This window comes from Frieseomelitta varia, unplaced genomic scaffold (assembly GCF_011392965.1).
Source record: "Frieseomelitta varia isolate USP_RPSP 00005682 unplaced genomic scaffold, Fvar_1.2 scaffold_343, whole genome shotgun sequence".
NCBI classification, from domain to species: domain Eukaryota; kingdom Metazoa; phylum Arthropoda; class Insecta; order Hymenoptera; family Apidae; genus Frieseomelitta; species Frieseomelitta varia.
Genome location: NW_025110083.1, coordinates 325,152 through 347,970, shown reverse-complemented (window position 1 = coordinate 347,970; position 22,819 = coordinate 325,152). Strand labels below are relative to the sequence as shown.

General features: G+C 33.2%; 4 protein-coding genes across 22 annotated transcripts in view; 2 read left to right on the top strand and 2 right to left on the bottom strand.

The window, feature by feature from the left end:
* The window catches only part of LOC122530461 (transcription factor AP-2-epsilon), a 159,301-nt gene extending 155,284 nt beyond the window's left edge, over positions 1-4,017 (top strand). For all 4 annotated transcript variants that reach the window (XM_043657445.1, XM_043657443.1, XM_043657442.1 and 1 more), the window contains exon 9: positions 292-4,017. In XM_043657445.1, the coding sequence (XP_043513380.1) occupies positions 292-429 (138 nt within the window). In that variant the 3' untranslated portion in view covers positions 430-4,017. The remainder of the gene's footprint in view (positions 1-291) is intronic.
* Positions 4,018-5,116: 1,099 nt separating this feature from the next.
* On the bottom strand, positions 5,117-12,458 carry LOC122530462 (KH domain-containing, RNA-binding, signal transduction-associated protein 3-like). 15 transcript variants are annotated; one of them, XM_043657447.1, is made up of 10 exons: positions 12,102-12,458; positions 11,243-11,364; positions 11,053-11,169; positions 10,548-10,860; positions 10,327-10,441; positions 10,132-10,251; positions 9,046-9,146; positions 8,188-8,284; positions 7,942-8,065; positions 7,381-7,866 (listed from the first exon to the last, which is right to left on the bottom strand). In XM_043657447.1, the coding sequence occupies exons 1-9, from the start codon at positions 12,301-12,303 to the stop codon at positions 7,975-7,977; spliced, it is 1,278 nt and encodes a 425-aa protein (XP_043513382.1). In that variant the 5' UTR covers positions 12,304-12,458; the 3' UTR covers positions 7,381-7,866; positions 7,942-7,974. The 15 variants fall into 15 exon arrangements, 11 of the variants coding, with proteins under 11 accessions (XP_043513392.1, XP_043513391.1, XP_043513388.1 ...); XM_043657448.1 differs by having other exon boundaries at positions 7,381-7,662; XR_006307002.1 differs by lacking the exons at positions 7,381-7,866; positions 7,942-8,065; positions 8,188-8,284 and adding exons at positions 5,117-5,646; positions 5,970-6,079.
* A 387-nt stretch (positions 12,459-12,845) lies between these two features.
* Positions 12,846-14,317, top strand: LOC122530465 (N-acetyltransferase family 8 member 3-like). Its single transcript, XM_043657460.1, has 2 exons — positions 12,846-13,369; positions 13,546-14,317. Exons 1-2 carry the CDS (start codon positions 13,071-13,073, stop codon positions 14,054-14,056), a joined length of 810 nt encoding a protein of 269 aa, XP_043513395.1. The 5' UTR covers positions 12,846-13,070; the 3' UTR covers positions 14,057-14,317.
* LOC122530464 (L-galactose dehydrogenase-like) lies at positions 14,138-17,284 on the bottom strand. 2 transcript variants are annotated; one of them, XR_006307004.1, is made up of 9 exons: positions 16,998-17,284; positions 16,388-16,528; positions 16,130-16,247; positions 15,883-16,044; positions 15,589-15,822; positions 15,383-15,514; positions 15,123-15,295; positions 14,578-14,695; positions 14,138-14,384 (listed from the first exon to the last, which is right to left on the bottom strand). XR_006307004.1 is itself a non-coding variant. In XM_043657458.1 (8 exons), exons 1-8 carry the CDS (start codon positions 17,078-17,080, stop codon positions 14,309-14,311), a joined length of 1,119 nt encoding a protein of 372 aa, XP_043513393.1. In that variant the 5' UTR covers positions 17,081-17,282; the 3' UTR covers positions 14,138-14,308. The 2 variants fall into 2 exon arrangements, 1 of the variants encoding a protein (XP_043513393.1); XM_043657458.1 differs by lacking the exon at positions 14,578-14,695 and having other exon boundaries at positions 16,998-17,282.
* Positions 17,285-22,819: the final 5,535 nt, after the last annotated feature.

Sequence of the window (22,819 nt, the reverse complement as noted above, 5' to 3'; positions counted from 1 at the left end):
TTATGAAATAAAACCTAAAGAATAGCATACAGATTCATTCTGTTTTTTGCAATTTCAAATATAATACATAAAAATCCTCAGTCCAATTGTAAGACAAAAGTGAAGCACATTCCGTTTTCGCTGATTCTGACACGAAAGTTGCTAGTACTCAATTTCTGTACTCAAATAATAGACTTACCAAAGACATACATAGATAAGTAACAAGATCAAGACAGAGGTATACCTAAAGACTAGACTAATCATCTCGGCTGTTGATTCATTCATTCAAATAACCGAAACTATCGATTGCAGAAGTTCCTAAGCGAGTCCCTGAATCATCTTGAGAAGATGTACCCAGGCAACGGGAGCGGTGTGACAAGTAGTCAGCAGTCGAGCCTCGACACGAATAAAAGCAAGGACGGCACGTTGATGAACGACATGAAGAAGTGACGCCCAGAGGACCCGCCTACCTCGAACGTGGTCACTTCAATCAGGCACTCCTGGCCGTACAACTGAGCTTTCGCGAGCTTCCCTGACCGCGAACAGCTTCTGGTGGACCACTGAAACGACACGTATGTCCGCGCAGCTACGAGCTCCATTGTATAATCAAAAAGAACTAACGGAAAGAAAAGAAGAGAAACGGAAAGAGTACGAACGAATGGAATGAGAGGCCTGCTCGAAGAAACATTGGCCCGACGTCCGTGCGGATATCCGTGTTCGCCGAGGTTGGCTGGTCGAAAGTGTTCTAGATCAAATTGAATGACGAGATGTCACGAGAAATGTGCAATCGTGGACCATCGGACACGATGGTTCGTCGAATGAAATCTGGTCGTGTCGAAGCGACTAGCGATGGTGGGATATAAACGAGACGCTACACTTCATTTTCCCTTTGGTTTGACGGAAAGGTCAGAGAGTCGTGGGTACTTGTGTATCGTTCCGAAGAAATCTCGAGGATCAAACGATTCGCGGATCGTGCGTCACAACGAGAATCTACTCGAGCAAAAGATAGGAATAACTACCGTTTGTTCTTTCACTGCCTGTTCGGTTTTGAAACGTGTAGGATGTGTCGAAGAACGAGAACGAAGAAACGTATCGATCGATTCGACGGGGATCTGTAATCGTGAATATAGAATTGAAGAAACTTTCATTACGTCTTCCTTCGTTTATTTTAATTAAATAAAAGACTCTCTCTCTCTCTCTCTCTCTCTCTTTCTCGCGTGCGATCATTTGCGAAACGATTCGATACTTACGCGTGTTATGATTATTTGTGATAGCCTTAGTGATAGTCCAAACGTTTGTGCAATCATTACGATTTAATCATCTACGATGATCTTTACAAAATTCGCATTTTATTGATAAATTGCAGTTTAACGAAACGATTAAAAATTGTTTCAAACCAAATGAGATATAACGTGGAACGTGTACGATTCAATCGTACAAACAAAAATGCACGAAAATTACACACAGATTTGGATTTGAATGTCTAAGCCTGCGGTCGGCTGTTACAACTCGCGAATCGATCGATAATCGAGAGCACACACGCACGCATACACAGAGTTACGATGAAACGAAGAAGCGCGATACTTCTCAATCTTTCTATTTCTCGCCGTATAATTTTTGGGTCGACTATTTATATTGCTCAAGCATCGCTATATTCTTTGCTCATTACCGAGTGTCCGACATACGCGCAGTATCGATTATAACGCTGTTACGTAAGCATTAATATTGTCAGTGTAGTGGTATATCACTCTCTAACCGTGTGCAACTTTTTAATTTAGCATTTGCGATTGTGAACCCGCCTGCGAACATTTTACTGACCATCTTCATATCGACTGGCTGAGTCTCCGTATGCAAAACTACTGTATATTCGCGATATGATTGCAATTGTTAAAGTTACAAATTTCCTCTTATAAACGTATATTTTAAGTTTTTTAATGGTTCGAGTTCGTTTCATCGCAAAAGAAAAAAAAAAAACGATTGATTTATCATACAATATATTGTATGACATAATATACATTTGAACTGAGAAACTAAAACTATAGACTCAGTCGCGAAATTTTGTTTCACATTTTTCTGCCGTTAGAATTTCAACAATTTTCGTAAAACGTATAATCTTGATCGTCTCGTACGATGTTAGACAAAGCTGGACAAAGGGAGAAGGTGAGAATTCACGCGGTGAGAACGTGTAACAGCCGTCCGAGGCTAGAAAAGTATTAACTTAGAATCGTTATCCATCGCGTTTATTTGAGTCAAACCGAGCGCGGTTTATTTAAAAAAAATACGGACACTGGGGGCTGAACGAGATCCGTTCGCCGCCAGTCGTTTATTTATCACCGGTGATCGCCGAATTAGTTATTCACGATGACAACTCAGTTTTTCGAACGATTTCCTGGTAGTCAATCAGAGAGTTACGATACGAGGTAGTTTTGTATTTAACACGAGTCAGTTTTATCTATTTCACGCTCGAACTTTTTAATCGACGATCCATTCCGATTCCATATCCACGCGACAAATGATTTTCTTCTCGACTAGCTAGTTGAAGCTGTGTACCGTGCGAACTTCGCTCCCCCCCGGGTATTTCTATTAGCAATTCGATCAGCTACACATGATTTCACTCGAGAAACTTTTTATGATCTCTCAAGCACACGACGATCGCTACTTAACGTTGCAATTCTCGGACGATGTTTCGATGCTTCGTCATTGCGCTCGATCGATCCACTTCGCGTACTTGCCAACGTAATAACACGTAACATTCATAGATTTCGTAGCGTAAATTCAGTATAATTGTCACGATGTGACGGGCAGATCGAATGTACGTACCTTGGAAAAAACTTTCAAACAACGTCGAACGATATGTTCATTCGACAATATACGTTTCAATCGACTGTTTGTTTCGAACTTGCACGTATGTATATGTATCGAGGATCGACGCTACGGCGAGTTTAACGATTTTTACTAACGAGTACACGGCAATCATCGGCAATTCAGCTACGTATTTTTGTGCTCCTTGTTATAACTTTGCCAATTTCGTTTACGAAAACGCGGACAAGGTTCGCGCGTGCACGATCGTCGGTGTCGACAAATTCAGGAAAAGAAGAGAAAAAGATGGAGAACAGAAAGTCTAAGGATCATTTTCATCGTGCCAATGCGAAAGTTGCCATTTGAAATGTGCCAATTAAGGATATCGAGATTTAGAAATATAAGAACCAGCGACTTCTAGAAGCGATTCACCGAGGATAGCCAAGATCGAACGAACGCTGACAGATCTCCGTTCGGAGTTCTTCGGGAAACGCGTTCGCGAACTCTTCGTTTCGCAGGATTTACGAACGAGGAGGATCAGACAAGAGGGAAACGATCGTTGGGTATCACGGTGTCGAAAGCATCGGAGATGTTTCGTGCAAGGAGATCGGGCGAGCAAACGCAGAAGTAGAAGCACGAGAAATTGCGTTGAAGTACAATACCAGGTGAACCTGAGACATATCTAACTTTGTAATTAAATCTTAGGCGTATGTAAATGTAAGATTAAGAAACCTGATCGAACGTCTCGCGTTCCGGGATATTATGTACAGAGTATTTGAATCTTTCTTGTGATATAATCGTAATATTACTAAGATATAAACCGATAACAAGGCAAGAACGAAAAGGAGGAAGAAAAAAAAAAAGGAACACGTAAAATTACTATTATCATTCCATGTTTTTTCATAGAAGCGAAGTAACTAGCGTGAACGTGGAGGGCGTCGAACACCGCTCCGGGTTTTTTCGTTTATAGAAGAGACGATCTTCGAGATTTGTCTCGAGGAAGCTCGCACCGGCACCGAACAGTAGACATCGGATTTTTATTGCGTCGACGAATTTCATTTTAAACGACAAATGGTAACATTCTCCCCTTACGACGTTGCGTATGCTTTAATCGCAGTTTTCTTCAGTCCAGAAATCAGAGAAAAAGTGGCAAAGGAACAAACAAAAAATTGGGGAACGTCTTCCCTCGAGTTTCGAGACCAACGTCGTGAATTTAGTTAGGACAATGGAAACGAAAAAGAAAAACAGAGAAAAAGATGTTGGGAAAAGGAGAACTGTGGTAAAATCCTTGGACCCCCTTATTTTCATTCACAAACTACTTAGGCGACTCGTTAGACTTAAGATCCCGTAAATTAATTACTTATTTATAATCCTTAGAGCGGTCGTAGAAAGACGTTTTTCTACCAGAATTTCTGTGCCAACTGCAAAGAATGTTGTAGACCATTTTTGTTCCAAGTTGATGCATCATTCTAATCTTGTAAGATACTCAGATATATCTTTATTAAATATATTTGAATTTCGTAGTATATTATATTCTGATATTGATTATACAGTTCATTTTTGTATATTGGTGTGTGATAAATAAATAAGAATATTGTTTCTAAGCAATTTACATACTCATGTTCAGTATGATGTCCTATTTAATCGTTTCAAGCGGGTTTCGACGATTGGGCGCTTTGAGTTCAGTGTTTACGCTCATAAATTCTCAGCTTTGATAACGATTTTGTAAGAGGAAATTATCAAAATTATTTCAATGATGAAAGTCCATTCGATCGTAGTAATGGTAATATAACAGCTGAGCTCAAAGCATTTAAAGTATGAAAAGTGTGCAAAAGTTTTCGTTTCGTAGTAATTTATTTCAAAGAAATTGAACATTAACATGAGAATACGAAATTGTAAGTATACAATATGTGTTTTTATACTAATCTCGGAATATGAATTTCAAATTCAAATATGTAGTACGTACATACCTATAACAGTTGAGGAGGAGAGAGAGCGCGCCAAACTGTGCAAGGTAAATTGCGTTATTTTCACTTGGCCAATCGTCTTGATACACGATGGAAAATGGTACCTTATTTGAACTTAGTCCCCAGACACTTCTATATTACGTTTAAATATTAATTAAAAACGTTTACACGGAAAAAATGACGATTAACTTCGTACGCACCGCGTTTACAGACGCCATTTTGATAATCAACTGCACATGCGTCGTCTACTGGAGAAAATTGTAACTTCTGTCCGCTGCGCGGACTATTCAAATATACACTAAGAAAATAACCACACTTGTTACTTTTACTACTCTTACAAAATAAAAATTAAATATTCACTAGGTCCTTACTTTCGATCTATTTATTTTCAATATACACTTATACTGATTATAAGATCGTAAAGTTGGATTTATATTCCTAAAATATTATAGAAATAAATTTGACAATTTGTTTTACCTTACGTTAAGACACCTTTTACCTTGTAGCTTGACCGGTTTAAATGACTTATAAGTTAATTAATATCTCTGTATAGATTTTAAATCAGACAAAAAGCAAAAAATTACATTTATCGACACCAATTAGATCTAATTGAATTGGAAGATCTAATAAAATTGCTACAAGCAGTTCGCGAACTATTTTATGTATTGTTAATTGTCTTTAATTCTACTCGTTAACAATTTACGATACCACGAAAGTACACCGAATAAATGCTGTTTTAAAATTTTGTCTACTATATAGAAAAGATCACGAACTTTGACATTAAATTTTAAAGATATTTAAAATACATATTTCAACATTCACCATACCGGTCACTGCTTAACAATGAAATATCATTTCTTCGATTGATGTAATGTGGTGCATAGTCTGTATACTCCATTGCCTGAAAGAAAGTCTTACTATCTCATAGATTTTAGCATGAAACTAACAAACAAAGCAAATCAAATTAAACATACATGCTGATAAAAATTTGATGCTTTTGTTACTGACTAAATTTTATAAAATTACTTCCTCTATTACTTATTAAATTGCCAGCAAAAAAGTAAAAACTCATCTAAGTGTCTTGAGATAATATTATGCTAGCAAATAAAATAAATAGCTATATTATTTGTGAAAATAAATATGAATTATACCTTTTGTATTACAATACTTTTAAAACTAATTCTAATATAATGTATTATTTCACAATAATGAAACTATACTCACGTAATTTCAAGGCACTTCAAACTCCGCTGAACAGAGAAATAGAAGGAGATTAAAACATTTCAACCCATGAAAACGTGTTCCCACGCAACCCTCGGTATTCTTCTATACACCTAAGAGGGATACATGAAAAGATATGTTAGAAGTAAATGCTTTAAGTACTTCAACGAAACTTCAATCAGCTTAAATTAAAAATATGTGTAACAATAGATTGACACTGCTATTTTGTATTTCACATAAGTTTATTGCTAATAAAAGTTTAAATAATATGCCAGATCAATCCAATTTAATACAATTTAAACACGTAATCGTTTGGTGTTAGTGGATATAACAAATATTTTTTAAATTTTACTTTCGCTTATATTAACGTAATTAAATATACTTAAACATTTAAGGAAGATTAATTTTATTTATTTGTTTTTGACAAAATTTCTTAACATTACTTAACATTTCGTGAGTAATTTAAAACGATATTTATTAAATGAAAATTACTAATATATTGATGAACAGACTTTTTTTTGCGGATCTCTGAAGATATTAATGTTACTGATTAGATATCTTCATCCAAGTTATAATGCTATTGATTAATTAAGATTTTGATTTAGAGCTTTCCAAATGTAGCTTATTATATAACGCCATTATATTTCTTATTTATTTCAGTTTACGAGAATTACATATAGATATGTGTAGCAGAAATAATTGCTTTAAAAACGGGAGAACTGTTTGTAAGTTACGCAAAAATTATTTTTATCTTTTTTTGTTGCACTCTTATACTGTAAGATCATAAGATTACAATTTTCTTTTTTTTTTTCTTTTTTATAACGTTGTAGTTACTGTATTCTTACAATAAGCTACATGATTTTTCACTTCATATATTTTGCACGTGTTACTATACACATACACTTCGTTAACATTTATTTATGTAATTTTAAACTTTCAACACGTCATTTTATTTAGCATTATCTTTTTCTTTTTTTTTTTTTTTTTTGTTCACGTAAATACTATACATATTAATATTAAATGAATTACGATATCATTTGCACAATTATATGCAAGTTATTTAATAGTAATTTATATACGACCATCTGCCACTGAACATCATTTACAATATTTTACTTTGTTCTATTTTAGACACATATTACTATTTATTATAACGCACACGACTGTCCGAGCTATGTATTTTCCAATGTCTAAAAAGTATCATTAGAAACAAAAACTAAAAAAAATAAAAGAAAAAAAATCATATGTATAAAAGTTGAAAACTAAAATCATTTACGTACATAGTACGAAAATGATTCGGTATATATTTTTCAATTGACCAAAAAAAAAAAGAAAAGTTGTCATACAAAATCAAATTAGAAGATCGTAAGAAGATTGATATCTAGAAAAATGTGACACAGCTCTGACATGTTCCTTTTTTTTTATTTAACGATTTTACTTGTATCGTTCCACTGATCCTCTTGGTCCTCTAGCCTTCCACACTGACGTGACATTTTTTTCAAGAAAAGGAAAGGATTTGAAGGAACGTGTTTTTTCTCTCTTTCTCCGTTTTTTAATACTTTCATAGAAAACCAGATTTTCTGCGGTCTGAATATTACATGTGATCGTTTGCAATCACAGTTTAAAATTGCAGAAATACTTTAAAAAATTTTATCAATGTATTCCGGGTCTTATCCAGTAACCACAAAACTTTCATCTGAAAAGCACATAAGCTTTACTACGCTACGATTTAGAAACATCATATTACTATTATTGGAGAAATAAAGAAAACAAGAAAAGCATCGGCGAATTCAGAGTTTTTCTGTCCGAAGCTAATTTTGTTCCAAAAGAGAAAATATCAGCGATATATGGTTAATTTTAATTAATACTATTTGGTCGGATTATTTCTGTCGAACAAAACCTTGAGAAATTGAAGAAAAATGGCAATTACTCGTTTAGTCTTATCGTCATATTAAAAGATTACAATATCACCTACATATCGTTAGTCTCTCTGTGCCTCTGTTTTCATTTATGAACGATCTCGGTTGCTTATAGGTTTTGGCATCGCAGGCATCATAGGTCGCCGAGTGTTAGGAAGATTACACGTCAACGGTTTAGGGCTATGAGAAACAATAAAGTCAGAAAAGAAAGATCGTTGTTTTGCTTGCAGAATGCAGGAATTGTCTGGACATGATTGAAATTAAGAAAAATATTTGGATGATTCTTTTTAGTGGATTTTTACTTGGAAGGTCGTGAATACGGGGCGTTGCGGTAGCGCGAGCTTGAGCCCGATGTCGTTGTCGTCTTGTACGATTTCCATGCGCGGCTCGATGATTCCTCTGCGAATTTCATGGAGTGATTCATTTGCATTATTTTTATTAAATTAGTCCACCACGACGATGTATATATGAAATATAAGATATTAATCGGATAGTTTCCTAACTAAACACTACGCGAAGCAGGAGCATTAATGTTATTTAAAATGTTTCAAAAAGAAAATGGTTGCGAATGAGCTGATGAATAATTCAGCTAATTACGTGAAGCCATTCCGTGTTTATTTAGTATTTGAATATTATAGGGATTCGATCTTTAAATTCGATCTTGAAAAAAAAATACAGCTTGATTTTAAGCAGTCGATGGAAATTAGTTTCAATCGATATTGTTAAATTTTTTATTCGTGTATTATTTTGTAATATGGAATTTCTAGATTTTTGTGAAACAATGAATCTTATTATTTCATTTAATTTGTTTGGCTTTTATTATGAGTAATGAAATTGTTATAAATCGTTCAAAAAATTAACAAGAAATAATTATTAATGTTTTTTAAACTTCTAAGAGTATTTAAATTTCTATTTAAAATTTTTATATTATCAAGCTTTTTATTTTGTTTGATTCAAAATATTTATTTTTATGAATAATAAATCAGAGGAACTTTTTCTATGTATAATTTAGATATTAGAATAGTTTAATCCCACTGCTATTATGTTAATTTTCAACATATTACATGCGTGTATGTTCATGATAATTTCTGTTTAATTACGTGTTAAAAATTTTTATGCTAAAAGAAAATATTAACGATGTAGAATGATAAGTATGTTACCTGGATATTCTGATGTTTCGTAGTAGTTGTGCGAAGAATGCGGAACAGTATCATCTTCGTACTCGTATGTTGCGTACCTCGAGGAAGGATACATATCATCTCTAAATGATGTATAAAAGTACAATACACATTAAGGAACTACATTTTTCCAAACTCGTGCAAACTTGTGCACATCTCAAAAGAAAATATAGAACTTCAAATGATTAATAAAAACAAAATTGATTAATGAAAAAACAAAAACATTAATTATTATATTATGGAAATAAGTAGAGCTTTAATGTGTACAGTTAACAAAAATAGTTTTCAAAACTTATTAAATTAAACGACATTATTCTAAACGAAAAATGACATCTCTTTAAATGCATTCGAGTCAATAAGTAAATTAAATTTCAAGATTTCAATAACACAGAAAGGAGGATTAAATGAAGATACGTCTTGAAAACGTCTTAAATAACCTACGTTTTTTTCACAGAGTATGTATGTCCCATAATAGTAATAGAAAGAAAACATTCCTGATCAAATAAGCACACGTGAATCAAGCTTGTGGGAGGCCAATCATATTGTGCAACAAGGAAATGTAATTATGTAAGATGACGAAAATTAAAATTATGATGGGTTTAACACAATGAAAGCAATCTCGAAAGCAAATAGCCGTGTGTACACAAGATTCAAAAATTTAATGTTTTAAAAGTGTTGGTTTTATGTTACTACAACTTTATGATTGGGATATACGATAGATTAAAAGTATTACGCGTGTGCATCTCTAATAATTCTTCTGTTTTAAATATTTAATTATTTTTTTTATTTTAAATATTTAAATCATTATTTTAGTGTTATATATACCTTTTCATAGTACCTGAGCTACTATGAAAAATAGCAGCCATAATGTTCGTAACCATAATATTCATTGATAAAATTTTATTATATATTTGAGATATTTACCTCATTAATTTGTATCAAGTGATACATTAAGAAATGAGATTGATAATGTAAATGTATAAAATGGAGATGGACTATTATGAATAAAAACATTTTAGAAGAATTAACCTTTTAGTAAAATTAATAAAAATTATCAATTATACTTACCCTGACGTCGATGAGTAATGCCGGTCTCCATATCGACTGCTACTGCCCGTTGATGTGTGATAATCGTAATCATGATGAGAACCAACACGGTTACTCGGAGGTGGAGTAGCAGTCTCATAGCTGTATGTGATATAGTATTATAAATTTGTAATCATATTCACTTAATTAAAATAATTAATTTAATTTAGAACTCACCCATAACTTTGATCCATTGCGACTCTTGCGCGATCTAAAATAGAGAACACTTTGCTTTTTGCTGAAACGGGACGTGAGATTGGTCCTCGACTCGAAGGCGGTGGAAGTATCGCCGCTGAAATGAAAAAAAGCTGAGAAACCATATCATATTTTGCAACTAATTTGTTTACCGTAACACTTGAAGGCAAACAAATAGCTGATGGTTGAAAAATATCACTAACCTCGCGAAGAGCGAGGCATTGTTGGTCTCGCGGTTGGCCTTAATATTCCACCACCACCTGGTACACCTCTAACGGATGGTCTTCTGTCATCAGTACTTGTTGGGTCGTCTGCCATACTCATTTCCATTTCGCGCATTTGTTCTTGACGTATGTTATCATTGTTGTCGGGAATAAGATATTTCCGAACTTCGGCTAATGCAAATGCAATACGAGCATAAGCCTCTGCCGGAGGTGCAAGCGCTGTTATTTCCACATGAAGATCGTCCGAAAGATGCGCGTATTTTGGATCCAAAGACATGCGATATTCTTCTTCCTAGAGAAAACAGAAGGTGAATTTTAGTAAAGTAGTAGATATATATATATTAATATATATAGTATTATAGTGTAATGTAGTACATTAATATATATATTAATAATAATTTCAAAAAGAAAAACTTCAGAACAAATTGCTAAGTCAAATGAAAATTCAAGAATTCAAGATTTAAGATTTTTAATGTGAAAATACTTTTTGGCGATCTTTCATGGATCCTCTTCCTAATACGGCCATTTTGCACATCGTTTCCTCTTGTAAACGTTTCATAGAATTACCTTTTGGTCCCAGTAATTTTCCAACAAAATTGAACTACAAATGAATTCAAGATATAATTTATCGGTCACGTATTTATTTAAATTATAACACCTGTAACATAGCATACCTTTGGATGTTCCCGGACGGGTACCAATACTTTGACCGAAACACGAATCGGTTTTTCACGATATATATCCACATATTTTGGATCTCTTACTGGTTTGCCAATGGCTTGAGTTTTTTGAATCTCTACAGAACAAAGCAATTATTCTTGATTCTATGACTATATGATAGTGATGATATATTTTTAAAAATAAATAACATCAAAAATGTATTTTTTAATTTATAATCAAGAAATTGCCAATATATATACACATTGTTAATATTCACTAATCTAAATTACAAATTAAACTGAAGAACGCTACAAATTTTAATAACAGATTATAAGATACATACATTAACTACAAGTCAACTCGTACATTTCATAAATTGTTAATGGTATATTTCCATTATCATGCTTAAAATCTCATAACACGCAATGTTAAAAAAAACTAATTTGTATATTTAAATGAAATAAGAATATATAAATAATTAATATTCACATTAATGACTCCTTAAACTAAATGCATCTGTATTATGTAAAATTTATTTACTACAAAAATACTTGATACTTAATTTTTATTCATTGTTTATCACATTAACAAATGTAACATAATTTGTCTATGAAGTGAGTAACATGTTACAAACAATATTAAATTAATAACGAATTAAATAATTGCGAATTATGCTCCGTTTATTCGATAGTCTAACCTTAAATATTTTATTCAATTCGATTTCAAACTAATAAAACCAACAAATACCGAATGACAAATAATTGTAATAACAAAAATAAACACAAATTGCAGAAAAATAAACACTACCATTAAAAATAATAAAAATGATAAAAAAACAATGAATACCGACAATAGAATAACAATCACATTTACCCTGATCAATTAATCTGGTTGCATTAGGCCATTTTTGCGAATCCAATTCAACTTTTTCCTGTAAAAGTTCCCGGACATATTCTCCGGCTTTGTCAACTTGATGTTCCTTTTCATCACGTTCCTTTGCGACAATGTTTAGCTTCGAATCGACAGTTTCTTCCCTTTGATACTTGTATTCACCATTACTTGGCCGGTCACTCATGATTATCACCGTTTTATCAGATACTTCGAGAAATACTGAATGAAAAAATAATAATTTCGTTAATTAATTAATCAAACGAAGTACAGATCACTCGCGTTCAACGCGTCGTTGGAGCAGAGTCGCAATGGCTGAACGCTGACTCTCCCACTAATCTAAAGGCGCATATTCATGTATGATTGTCTCTCAATTTAAAGAAAAAAAAAAAATCAAATATTTAATCATAATGCCAAAAATTTAATAATTTATATTACTAAAAAATGTTGTCAGAAATTTTATAATTATAAGGTCTACAAACTAATTTAGTAAATTATATAATAAAAGAATTCATTATAAAATAAAAGAAGGAAATAATTGTGCAAACAACACGAAAGATATTTTTTTGCAAAATATATCAAATAATTAAATAATAATCAAATAATTAAATAATAAAAAGTAATTTATTTCTTTTATTTCCCTAGCTTTTTAAAATAATTAAGGTTAATGTTTGAGAACATTAATGACTGATTTTATTAAATTAATAATTTAAGATCAAAAATATAAAGATTTACTGATTTTCTTCATGTATATTATATAAAATATTGTTTTAAAAAATGCTTAATATTAATTACTTATGGATATACATAGTAATTTGGTTTTGTATTAGCTACAGATGGCGAAAATATCGAAAACATCATAACCTCACAATATGTTTATTTATGTTTGATTTGTATTTCGTTTGTTAATTATGTATAAATGTTATAAAGTGAAATAATTAATTGTCTTACAATATGAGCTACATTGTAGTAATACGAAGTTATAAGCCGGGTGATGAAATTAATTGTAAAGAGTTAGTGAAAGCAGGCATAATGTCTTCTTTAAATTCAACGTTTTTTGGCATTGTATTTAAAGAATTGACTTTTCAATTAATGATATTGTTTGCCGCTATAATGTTTATTTTTTTTGGATTGCCTTTAACTGTTTGTGTTTTAGTTATTCCCCTTGTCATTTTTTTGGTATATGTTGGAACTTATATAGCTTTCACTGCGAAAACTATGGAAGTAAGTGAAGAAGTTTCTAATATACCAAGGTAAAATTTTTTTTTATTTACACATTTAATAATAATGCTAAAAAATCAATATTAAAATTATAATTTTTTTTCATAATTAAGATATGTTAATAAAATAGTCTAAAATTTATATTATAAAAACAAAGTTTAAATGAAAATAAATATCAACATAAAAGCTTCTTCATTTATTATGACAGGATTTACATGTCTAATGCCTTTTCATGCTTTTGGGTTGCTGAAGCATTTGAATCTTATCTAATGACACGTGATCCAAAGAATGTACAATATAACCTAATGACAGAACAACAGTTCCGTAATTCAAACATTGATATTTCATCTCAGGTTAAGAAAATTGTAGGAACTGTTGCCTTGTGTAAAAGCCATAGATTAGATAAAGGCGCATGGATCAAAAGGCTATATGTACATGAGCAATATAGAAGAAAAGGAATAGCTTCATGTCTTGTAAATGTTGCTGTGCAATTTGCTATTGATGAAGGTTATAGCTGTGCTAATCTTGTTGGCTCAGAATATACAGAAGCTGGGAGAGAACTGTGTCTTAAGAAAGGTTTTGAATTGCAACAAATGTATCATAAACCTATTTTGGGCTCGCTTATAACTGTGTTGATGTATGAATTGACATATCAGATTAAGCCTGGTGAAGATGATTATGTGCCTCCAGTTTACAGTAGATCAATGCTTAATAAATAAGCATCAAATCTAATATCCTTTTAAATATTGAATCAAATTCTGATTTTATAAGTCTGACAATGAATATAAAATTTCCCAAGTATATCTAATGATTGCATTTATAGTTTATTCTATTAAAATATTTACATTGTAAAGTTAGATACTGAAAATATAATTTTAGTAAAAAATGCATTATATACATTGGCATTTAACGTGTTACTGAATATGATATTAACAGTGTAATAACGTTATATGTAAAAAAATATATTTTTCTCACTTTTTTATTTGTTTCCAGTATGCCTGAAGTTCTTTGCCTTCCCAATTGTTTTCTGTTACTTTAGATAAATATCTGAAAGAACGCAAAGGATCATTTTACACTTGATCTTATTATAATATATAAGAAAGCTCCAATTTTTTTTTATCTTGAATTTTCAAATTTTGTGCATAAGTATAATCGAATTATTTTATATACTATCATTTACCATTGAGTTATTGTTTTGAGGTCAAATTGTTAAGTTTTATTTTAATTATTGGCAACTCACCAAATTCATATTAACTTGGAGTATAATAGGAAAGCCTAGAAACTTATGTATCATAAAAATGTAGTAGATAGGATGTTATCCTATATCAGATCACTTTAAAAGTCTTTGATAACGGGAACTATTAACATACAGAACACAATGAATATTTTCTTAAATATGCAAACTTTACATAAAATAATAATCTACATAAACAATAATATTCTACATTAAAAAAAATTGAAAAATTTTGTATAGTGTTCATAGAACGATAGGGCAAGAAATTTAATTTAAATTTTAATGTATAATATTGCCCTATTCATAGAATGAGTCACCAATTAAAAGTATTAATTGATTTCATAGCATGCAAAATATATTTAAAATTTTTATTACTACTATATTGTATCTTCTCTGAAATAAAAATTTTATGTATTCTATATTTGTTTTCATAATTCGTTTCGATAATTAGATTTAGATTAAAAAACCTTTATTATTATTAAATTACTTAATAACAATAAAATAATTATTAACTAGTAATTGGTAACTACGAATTTTAATAGTATACTTACTTTTCTTGAATTTCTTGAAGTATATTCTTCTCCTTGTCAGTGATACCATTTTTGACAACATCGAGATTCATATGTAATTCTTTCAAATTTTGCATTCCAACTAAATACGTGGCAATATCTTTACATTGTGTAGAATACCATAGTGCTAATTTAGCTAATTCTACATCATAATCCTGCAAAAATAAGTTCCCATTGTTTTATAAATAAAGTAGTTTACTTGAAAGATAATTTATATTGTATACAGATTAAAAATTTTTTACCTTACAACACACAGCAGCATTTGTACATATTTTCTTTGTTTGTTCTGAACTGGGATGCCAAGCTGGTGGACCTTTATTAGTTAAAAGTCCCATACACTGCGCAGAAGCATTAATTATACCAATATTATGTTCCTAAAAACCATGACATTTGTTTAATTCCTTAATAGATATTACTTTTAAAAGTACAGATATTTATTAAATACTACCTTAAAAAATGGTATATATTCAGATAAAGTGTTATCTATTAATGTATGTCTTGCATAGCTTAGTATGCAAGAAATTTTAATATTACTTTTCTCGATACATTCCTTTAAAATGGATACCGGATATCCGGTGATACCAATGTATTTTGCATTGCCATCCGCAATTTGCCTTGATAGTTCTGGTAGTGTTTGCGTGATTACTATATCCAAACTTGGAGCAAATTCGATGTCGTGAACCTGTAAAAAATGTTACGAATTGATAAATAAATTACATTATGAAAAATTAATTGTACTCACTTGTATGATGTCAACATAATCCAAACCTAAAAGTTCTAAACTATTGAGAAAACTATTTCTAGTTTTCTCTTTGGAAAAATTAAACATATTTTCGTAATTTAATTCATATCGTCCGACTTTTGTCGCGATATAATATGCTTTACGTGGAATGCCTTTCAAAGCCTAGAATTAAATAATTAAAGCATTTGAAAAAAATTTTTCTCATGTATATATATTGTAAAGCGCAAAGAAATAGATATAGAATTACTTTTCCAATGATAGTTTCGGATCGACCTTGGCCATACCATGGCGCGGTATCAATATAATTAATTCCTTGTCGTATTCCTTGACGTATCGCGTTAATTGCTTCATTTTCGTCATATGTACTATCATCATATTAGCATATAAAAGTATATAAATTATGATAATTTTAAACGCTGAAGATATCTTTGTAAACATATTGTTTTCAAAATTCCTTCATCAAACATAGATTAATTTTATTTAAATCTTAAATAAAAATACTAACCCATAGTGGCAACCAAATGGTCCGCCACCAAGTGATAATTTGCTGACCATTAATCCAGTTTTGCCAAGAGGTCTATATTCCATAGTTTCAACAGCTTCCAAATCGTGAAAACCTTCGACATACGTCGGTGGTAACATTTTTCTAAATATTAATTAAGGTATAAATGTCAAGATATTAGCGATATTTACTTATCCAAAATGTTATATTCAATTGAGTTAATTATTTTAATTAATATATTTAAAAATAATAAATAAAATATTATATTGTGTTTTAGAAATAAATGTTGAAATAAAATGAAATGAAAATAAAAATATAAAACAATGGGAATAAAAAGAGTTTTATATTAGAAGCGAAGCTGGTTGTATTGTATGATTATTGATGAGTGCAAGGCCATTAATGCTCTTCTATAAATCACTTTATTAACTACATATAAATTGTCTTTATTGTACAGATTAAAATTTTTTTCATACTTAAAAAAACTTTTAAAATTTTCTAACTCGTCTTTGAAATAAATATACATATATATTTATTTTTAAAATTCTATCGCAAAAATTGCATCACAGATAGTCGTGAACATATTGAATTTCATAAATAATTTTTAAATACTAACGTGTAAGATGATTTACATTCAACACTAGAAGTACATTGGGTTATTTTTACACCAGACTGTAAGAAACACTTTAATAAACACATTATTCATATGTCTGTCAATTATAAGTATCTTTCAAGTTTGCGTTCAAGGGCTAACACACTTTGAATAAAGTACATGCACTTTCTACGGAAATAAATAGAATGTAAAAGATTCTGATACTTTTTAAGATAATATTATCATCATTTGAACGTGCGATAAATAGAAGCAGTTACAAATAAATTGTATTAACGCGTATAGCATGCGAATCTCTTATGTGATATGAGATATTACGTACGTATATATTATATATTGTTACTATATACGACTGTAATTCATCTACACATTTAAAAGTGAAACATTGAAGAAAGAATAAAGTCTGTTCCGTTTGAACAATGTTAAAAATGTATCTTCTTTAATAATTCACGAAAGTTGGAAGTGAACAGCAAAGTGATAAGAGTAAGACTGATTGAAAACATATCCACATTCTGAGCATTAAGCGTATTTAGTAGTGCCATCTTTTGAAGTCAGATGAATATTATTTTTGCGACATTTCATCAAGGTGAAATACACATGAGGTACATGCCAATTGAAGTCTCGTCACAGGCGAGGTATACGAATGGACCTCACATACAATCATTGACTAACAGATCTAATCATCTATCATTAGTCAATATTCATATTAAAGAAATTATTAATTATTTTAATAATTTACATCAATAATTTATATTTCTTAGATATATATTTCGAAGATGATTATGTTCACAAACAACTTTGATTCAAATATTCAATGTAGTTTGCGAGAAATTGAATATTACTTGAAAAAGAGTTTTGATATGTTAAGTAAAATTTGAAAATTTTTATTTCTGAAATGTGACTGAAATAAAAAATGGAAGCTAGCTACGTTTTAAATAAAAAAAACAACGCAATTTCAAAAGTTGACAAATTATTCCTCTTTGATTAACGTTTTTTCGAAAATAGCACAAATTGTTTTGGTTTGGCACTGGCGCCATCTGTTGGCCAGTCAGTGATACTAATAATTTTTGAAAATTTTTATTTTTGCATTTTACGCTGCAAATCTGGTCCAGAAAGAAAGCTGATGGTCCAGTTAACTTGAGAGAAAATTACAAAAGTGTGTAATTTATTTCACTAGACTACTCTTTGTTGCGAATGAAAATTTATCTTCTTTATGGGGTAACAAACACTAGCGCCGCGTTATGAAATGGACGAACTAAACGCCTTATATCACATTAAAGAAAATAATTAGTTTTAATTATTTATACCAATAATTTGCATTTACGTATATATTTCGAAGATGATATTACAGATTACGTTCACAATTTCAGTCTCGTCTTTTGTCCCTTTCGTAAAGAATTTTATGGGTCGTCATGTTACCGATGATCGGTAAATCAAAATTGGCGCCAAATCTATGGTGGGGGAGCTGTACGCAATATGGCTGTCGCCGGGTTAGTGTTTGAAAGTGCGTCGTGGAAACGTTGATCAAATTTTTGAAGTGAGAAAGAGAAAATATCCTCCGTTGCTGTGGATTTTCACATAAACAACACAAGGTAAGTGTTGTTCTTCATAATACGTATCTCTTTCTCGAGTGTACGCTTATACAGAGGAAAGTTGCACGCCCGCGTTATGCAATATTAATACGCTTGTAAACGTAATGGCGAGATAAAACGTAGCCAAACGGACGAACTTATTACTTTGAAAGCCTGTAAATTGCATCGGGAATTGCGGGAGTAGTAACGAAGGGAATTCCTGGATTTTTATGCCACTACTAAATAATAAAATTAGTACGCTGTTAACAGTACGCCGTGCACCGGCGGTTAAAGCTAATTTAATGATTTTCGTTATTGGCTCGAGCATCGTAAAGCTATCAGAGCCCATCTGTTGCCCGCGTAGATTTTAATATCGCTCCACTCATTTGTACCGTCTGAATCGAATCGGATCGCCTGGCTACGTTTCCAACGCCGTTTTCAACGTTTTCAATTCCCCGACGATTTTATAACTCTTTCGCCATTGTGGAATGACTCTTGTCAATTTATCGGTATTCTATACTTGTGGAATTCCGTATTAACCTCTTGCGCTGGAATGACGTGCCACGCACGTCGAGAACTTTTTGTCCCAAAATTGCAACATTTTCTCAATTTTAAGTATATTTAAATGTAACCCAGGCAAAACAAATGATAAATCTATTACTTTTCAATAATTTCTATCCAATAACATCATACTGACGAGTTCAAAAAGAAAGCGACGAATCATTGTATACGGTTTGGTCACTCTTTACGGTCCGCAATCAGTTGCCAGCGCAAGTGGTTAACCTCTGCCACGCACGTCGGCAACTTTTTGTCCCAAATTGCAACAGTTTCTCAGTTTTAAGTATATTTAAATGTAACCCAGGTGAAACAAATGTTAAATCTATTACTTTTCAATAATTTCTATCCGATGACCATACTGACCAGTTCAAAAAGAAAGCGACGAGTTATTGTATACATAAAATATATAAATTTGCGCAAATAATTTAATAATGTAATAATTTATAGAAAATGGAAAAATATATGAAATATCCAAATACATTTTAATTAATACTCCTACTTCTCGAATTATAATTTGAGTTTAAAGCTTTTTGTTTTGTACAACAAAGTCAGGTGTGTGCATCTGGGTCGCTCCGATCTTAATTTTTGGTATATAAGAGTAACAGGAATCTGCAATTAGACTTTCGAATAACGAGTCAATTGTCCGCGAATGTCGTCAGTCTTGACTGGCAGCGAGTGGAAAAGGATAGAAGTCGCGCGTCCGAAGGACCGCGTCGAAATCGAAGGGTATAGTTAAAGTCACTGTTAAAGTGACATGATCGAACGCAACGCTTTACGAAAGATATTCGTGACAGCGTTCCGGTTTCAACAGCGTCGTGTTCGAGACCAAGTTGAAGGGAGTATATCGAGTTACCGGGGTTGTTCAATAATTTCGTTGGGTATCACGAAGGAACAACGAGACGAGTATTGGCCTTCCGTCGTGTCACTGCTAGCTTTTTCTTACTCATCCGCCTTTCTTCATCTCCTTCGCCTCCGAGGGAACGAAGAGAGAGCATAGAGGAGTCAGCTGGCTGGAAGGGTGAAAAAGAAGGAAAAGAAAAAGAGAAAGAGAGAGACAAGCGACAGTGGCTCGTTTATTAATAAACGAAAAAAAGAGGAGGATAAAGGGTGAACAGAGCGAGGGATTGGCGTCGGGGGATGAGAGCGGCGGTTGAGCAGAGGCCAGGATGAAAAGGAGCGAAGTGGTAGGGCGGCGCGTGACGCGGGGTTTAAGGAAGCCGCCGAATATATACGCGCGGCAGCCGATCGTTCGCCAGCCGCTTTAACAATTCGCGACGCGTCCGCGTTAACAGCGTTACGACAACAAGCTCGAGTTGTAGAAACTTATAACGAGAAAATAATGAACCCGGTTCACCAAGTCTGCTTGGAATGCGAGCCCCGGTGTACACCCAACCTCTCGCAAGTAGCTGTCCTGGCTCTCTCGCTCGTTTCACCGTTTCCCGGTTTAACCACCTTTTCGATTTTCCACCGCCATTTCCCATGGCCTTGCTCTCTCTCTCTCTCTCTCTCTCTCTCTCTCTCTCTCTCTCTCTCTCTCTCTCTCTCTCTCTCTCTCTCTCGCTCAGTCTCCGGTTCTATTCTAATTTTAGTCTTCGTTTCCATTGCACGATCCACCTCTGTCGTCCGCTTTGTTCGCTTCATATTTTCGTTTTACCGATCACCCACACCTGCTCGTTTTCTTTTGCTTTCTCGCGTAGCCCTTACTTTTCTCGTCGTCCTGATCTCGTTGTTCGGCCAGTTCTTTCTGCTTCTCCGCCTTCTTCGCTGTTTTTTCTTCTCTCTCTCTCTCTCTCTCTCTCTTTTTTTTTCCTGCTTTGGCTCGTCTTCCCTCTCTCGCAAAGGAATATTTGAATATTGAGGATTTCACGACGAAGGAAGGAAGGAAGCCGAGGAAAGGAAAACGGGGCACGGTACGCGGCGAACCCGAGAACGGCGTTTGTATTGAACGGGAAGAAGGGCGAATCGAGCGTGGAATTTCTCGGTGGAATCCTACAGCTCCCGAACGAAGCGAAGACAGAAAAGACTGATGTCCTGTATCGCGTCCTGAAGCGTCCTCCCCGGCCGATTGGAGGAGGAGGATGACGGCGAAAAAAAGGGGAAGAGGAGGGGGAAAAGCAAGGAGCAGGATGCCGTTGGTATCCGGAATGGATTACGGAATCGGGATGGAATAGCGGACCGGAAAGTCCTTGTCTATTCCGGCGCGACACCTCATCATTCCGCCACGTTCGCCGAGGTATCCTTTCGATGTACACCGTGTTTCGATCTTTCCCCGAGGCGTGTACGGTGATTTAAGTCACTGTTTACGTTTTCGTGTTCTTTTCGCAGCCCTCCTTCCCGGCCAGGGACCGCGCGGAAATTCGTATTCCCCTCCGATCTGCTTTCTATATCTCTCGTACGTAAATCCAACCTAGTATTAGATCAAACATCGCCAGCTTATCGAAAATCGAACGAGGAACGATCGAATTCTGTCGCACAGTAAAAGCAACGTAATTCTGTTTGCGAGTTTCCTCGATTCGGAAACTTTAAAAGTTGCAGATTTTGCACGTTATTTTCAAATTTCGGTGTACCGTTAGATATCGGAGTAAAATCCATTTTAGAAAGTTCGAAAATAATTGTGCAGCACAATTACTGTTGTTGAAAAGTAGAGAAAACAGTTCGATCACTTGATCCTTTCACTTTATGTAATTCTTCAAGCCTCCTCCTTGCGAAATGTATTAAATTTTCAATGACTTTAAATTTCAAATGAAATATCTCTCGAACTTTCTTTGTTAATTGGTAGATTAGATGTGAAGATGTGTACTTGCAACTTGTAATTCTTAGACTGCGAGTTTTTGAGGAAATAATTTAAAAAAAAAAAAGAATAAAATCATCATGGAAAATTACGAAAATTTTTTTACGATTGTTATCCTAGTATGCATGCATCAACGTAGAATTTTGGAGATCGAGGGAAAATGTGACACTGACGAAAATTCTCGAATATCAAGTGCGTTGTGGAAAAATGAAATACTCGTCGTTGCGATGTATTTCAATTAAAAGATTCTCCTGGTTTCTTTGGACTGATTACGGCACGCGATGCATATTAGACGAGGCAACGAGAAAGAACTGGTACGTTAACTGAAACGCGAGATCAGATGTGTCTCACGATAGGCGCAAAAGCGAAATGCTTGCCATTGGATTAGCGTACTATCATTTAAACAGGCATTCCGGATGCGTCATCCGGTCGTCATTAGTAGTGCTCATTGAAGGTCCATTGAAAGCTGGATCCAGTCCTACAGACTAATTACAGTCCGGCGTATACGGTATCGAAAGCAGTCACGGATCTATAAAAGGACTGTGAAACACATACCATTTCCCCGCACCTACGTGTATGCCTGGCATTGTGCAGATTAATGAAACCGAACATTCTATTTTTACGCCGTTCTACGAGTTGATTCTCGTAATTTCAATACCGATACATTCGCGTCTTTCGCTCAAATTTTACTACGTTTCGATTAGCTTCTCCTCTTTAAGAGGCTGGATTTTTAAAACACGAATTTTCGGAGAGGCATTTTATGCCACACATTCGTCGGTTACTTTACTTTACAAAATATTACCTTGTAATGATTTTTAGATAGGGAGCAAAAATTTTATTGGCTATTAACGGACTGTGACTTCTTGTACATTTTTATACAATGTGAGGAAATGGTAGCTTGATAGAAA